General features: G+C 66.1%; 1 protein-coding gene across 1 annotated transcript in view; it reads right to left on the bottom strand.

The window, feature by feature from the left end:
• Positions 1 to 622: 622 nt before the first annotated feature.
• Positions 623 to 3,641, bottom strand: part of CASQ1 (calsequestrin 1 (fast-twitch, skeletal muscle)) — a 4,368-nt gene continuing 1,349 nt past the window's right edge. Inside the window, exons 3-11 of the mRNA XM_010566928.1 lie at positions 3,521 to 3,621; positions 3,185 to 3,296; positions 2,741 to 2,814; positions 2,529 to 2,659; positions 1,578 to 1,623; positions 1,396 to 1,450; positions 1,217 to 1,317; positions 1,047 to 1,121; positions 623 to 784 (exon numbers count right to left, since the gene is read on the bottom strand). Of these exons, the coding sequence (XP_010565230.1) occupies positions 623 to 784; positions 1,047 to 1,121; positions 1,217 to 1,317; positions 1,396 to 1,450; positions 1,578 to 1,623; positions 2,529 to 2,659; positions 2,741 to 2,814; positions 3,185 to 3,296; positions 3,521 to 3,621 (857 nt within the window). The remainder of the gene's footprint in view (positions 785 to 1,046; positions 1,122 to 1,216; positions 1,318 to 1,395; positions 1,451 to 1,577; positions 1,624 to 2,528; positions 2,660 to 2,740; positions 2,815 to 3,184; positions 3,297 to 3,520; positions 3,622 to 3,641) is intronic.

The following is a 3,641-nucleotide window of genomic DNA, read 5'->3' as shown; positions in this document are numbered from 1 at the left end:
TGGCACCCACGCACCGTCTCGTGGGGAGGCGACCCCAGTGACGCCCCCCATCCCTTTGGAGCGTGTCCTGTCCCCCTCCAGGGACCCCCAGCTGCCACCCCAGGAAAGAGCCACGTTGGGGGACACCCACGAGTGTCCAAGTCGCCCATGGGTGTCACTGTCCCCCCCAGGAAACCCCAGGGCAAGTCGTCCCCCCCCGGGGTGTTGTAAGGGGATCTCACAGGGGGATCTCACAGGGTGGGATCTCCCCGGCAAGGGTTGGGCACGGGGGATCCCCTGCATGGGGAGGGGGCTCGAGCAGGGGGATCCTGCATGGGAATTTGCATGGAGCAGGGGGGGTTGCACAGGGAGATCCCCTGGGAGCTGCCACCAGGATCTCACGGGGGGGGCGGGTTGCTGGGGGGGGTCTTTTTGGGGCTGATCCCTTGGGATGCTGCACAGTGGATTGTGCATGGGGAGTTGGAGGGGTGACAAGGGGCAATCAGTCTCTCACGAGGGATCTTGCTGGTGCCTGGAGCCCCTCCAGCCCTCATGCCCCCCCCCCGGTGACACAGCCTGGTTCTTTGGGTACTTTAATGGCTCACTCAGGGACAGGGACGGGTGTGGAGGCCCAGCACAAGGCCTAGTCGTCATCGTCGTCATCATCATCATCGTCATCATCCCCGTCGTCGTCGTCGTCCTCGGTGTTGATCTCGCCTGCCAGCACGTCCTCGATCCACTCCTCCAGCTCTGCCGGGCTGGGCAGGTCATCCTCGTCCGCCATCTCCAGCCACACGCTGTCAGCCTGGGGATGCCGGTGGGGGGGACGTGGGATGGGCAGGGATGGGGCGGGGGGGCACACGCCGTGGGAGGTGGCAGGGGTTTACACGGGGGAGGGAGGTGGGGGACCCCCAGGGGGACGGGACAGGCTGGGACGTCAGCTCCCAGGGGCTGCCTTTGAGGCCCACCAGTGTGATGAGCCCATCAGGACTCAGCCCCCAGGGCTGGCTGACATGAGGGGAGGGGCCATGCCATGGGTCCCAGGACACACACATGCACACACTCACGTCAGTGACGTTGACCACGCCAATCTGGGGACGGGACAGGTCAATGTTGAAGGTTTTCTCCCAGTAAGGGATGAGCTGGAGGGGGCACACAGGGGTCAGCCCTCCCAGGCCTGCCCTACAGCACGGGGGGGTTCGTAGTGGGGTGTGTGCCCCCCGGGGGGGGCCAGTACCAGTGGGAAATCCTCAGGGTCGATCCAGAGGATGCTGAGGTCAGGGTTGTCCGTGTTGTCCCGGGCCACATCCTTCAGGATCTCCAGGAACTCGAACCCATCTGGGGGGGGTATAGGGGTGAGGGGTGCCAGGACCTGCCCTGGACCCCCTGGACCCCCCTCCCGGCTCCCTCCCTCACCCGGATCATCCTCCTCTGCAAAGGCCACGATGTGGATCCCGTCCATGTCATCCTCCTGGGAGGGGACATGGGCTGGTGTCACCAGCGGGAGGGTGGGCACTCCAGTGGGTGGGGGGCTCTCCGGGGGGGCAGGGAAGGTGATGGGGGCAGGACCCCCCCCATCCCTCTCTCCCCACACTCACCCAGGTCTCGTACATGCTCTCGGGTTTGAGTTTCCGCAGAGTGGCCCTGCGAAATGGAGGGGGGGTGCGGGTCATGCCCAAACCAGCCCTAACCCAGAGCCACTGCCCCCCCCGGCCTCTGCTGTGCAGCTGAGGGGGCTGCACGGATGGAGGTACAGTGGCTGAGGGTGGGGTGCAGGACAGCCAGGCTGGCTCTGGAGGTGTGGGGGGGCACAGGGCCGGGGCTGAGCCCCTGACACCGCTGGCACCTCAGGGGGGCCGTGGAGGGTCCCCCCCATCTCCCCATCTCCCACGGGATTGAGGCCGCGGCGGGGGGGCGGGTTGATCCGGGTGAGGAGATTAAGGCTGCAGGAACATCCCAGCAGCACCCGGGCCTTAACCCTGCCCTGCCTGCCCTGACGGGACCCCCAACCCTGGCCCCGGGAGGGGTTCAGCTGCCCCACGGTCCACTGACACCTCACCCCAGAGGCAGGCTCAGCGCCCACCTCCCCGCCTGATGAGGCCTCGCAAACTCGTGTCACCCCAGGGGCCACTGCCAGCAAAGTGGTGTCAGGGGAAGGGGAGCTGCCGGGGTGGAGGGAGAGGGTTTGGGCCTCAATGTACACTGGGGGGGGGCCCCCCACCCGGCCTCCCTCGCCCCGGGAATCCCCCATCCCGGAGGCTGGGACTGCACTGGCAGTCACGTCCCCATGGCAGCCTGTCCCCATGGCAACCACCTCCCATGGCAACGGTCTACCTTGGCAACCACCTTCCTTGGCAACCACATCCCCATGGCAACCATCGCTCCGTGGCAACCACCTCCCCATGACACCTACTTCCCATGGCAACCACATCCCCATGGCAACCACCTCCCCATGGCAACCACATCCCCATGGCAACCACCTCCCCATGGCAACCACCTCCCCATGGTCCCCCCAGCCAAGGCAGGGCTGGGGGTGGCCGGGCCCCCACCGCTTGTGCTCCTCCATGAAGGCCATGATCTCCTCCTTGCTGTTGGGCTGGTCGGGGATGGTCAGTGGCTCCTCCATGAAGGGCTTGTAGAAGTCGATCTCGTTCAGCTTCAGGGTGAGCTTCTTGGCCGCCTGTGGCAGGGTTGGGGTCCCTGAGCCACCCGTGGGTGCTGGCAGAGGGTGACCCTGCCCCACCGGGACCCTCGCCCCTACCTTGCTGTCAAAGGTGGCGAAGAAGGGGATGTAGGGGTGAAATTCCTCAGCCGCCTGCTCAAAGGCCTTGAAGTCTGGGGGAGCAAGGATGGGTCCTGGCGCCGGCACTGGGTACCGATGCCAGGTACCGGCCCCACGGCCCCGCACCGGGAGCCAGCACTGGCACCCCCAGCCCAGATCCACCCTGGTGGCTCTGGGTCCAGAAGGACCCCCTCCAAACCCACGGTCCCCAACATGGCCAGGGTTGTCCAGATCAGTCCCTGGAGCCCTCCACAAGGGATGGATGGAGGAATGGATGGACGGAGGAAGGGAGGGATAAGCAAACAGATGGCTGGAAGAATGCCCTGGGGGCTGGGACTGGGGCTGTGGCTGGGGTGCCGGGGGGGACACGACAGGGGAGGACACAGGGGGCACATGGGGGGGGGGTGCCCCAGCCCCACGTACGCTCTGAGTCCTTGTTCTTGAAGTAGCCGATGAGTTTGGGGTCATCCTCGATGTTCTCGAAGGCCTGGAGCTCATGGTCACCCTCAATGAACTCCACCGGGTCTTCCAGCACCTGGGGGGGGTTTGGGGGCAGCACTGGGGTCCCCAGAGACCCCCCAGGTCAAGGACAGCTGGGGCGGGGGGGGATCAGGATGCCCAGGTCCTCCCCCAACTACACAAAGGAAGGGTTGGGGGCCCAGACTCCTGGGTTCCCTCCTGGGATACTGGGGGGGGGAAGCAGTTGAAAGGGGGGGGTCCCACACGCCTGGGTCCCCCCCGGGGGGGGGTGGCTCTCACATCCAGCAGGAACTCCACCAGCGTGTCTGCTGCCAGCTCCCCATCATACTCAATCACCTCATCCTCCTTGAACACGTAGATGCTGTCCTCCTCTGTCAGGCCTGGGGGGGGGGGGGGTTAG

This window comes from Haliaeetus leucocephalus, unplaced genomic scaffold (assembly GCF_000737465.1).
Source record: "Haliaeetus leucocephalus isolate CR32 unplaced genomic scaffold, Haliaeetus_leucocephalus-4.0 Scaffold219, whole genome shotgun sequence".
Classification (NCBI taxonomy): Eukaryota; Metazoa; Chordata; class Aves; order Accipitriformes; family Accipitridae; genus Haliaeetus; species Haliaeetus leucocephalus.
The sequence above is the reverse complement of the archived record's forward strand: the minus strand, read 5'-3'. Positions and strand labels throughout refer to the sequence as shown.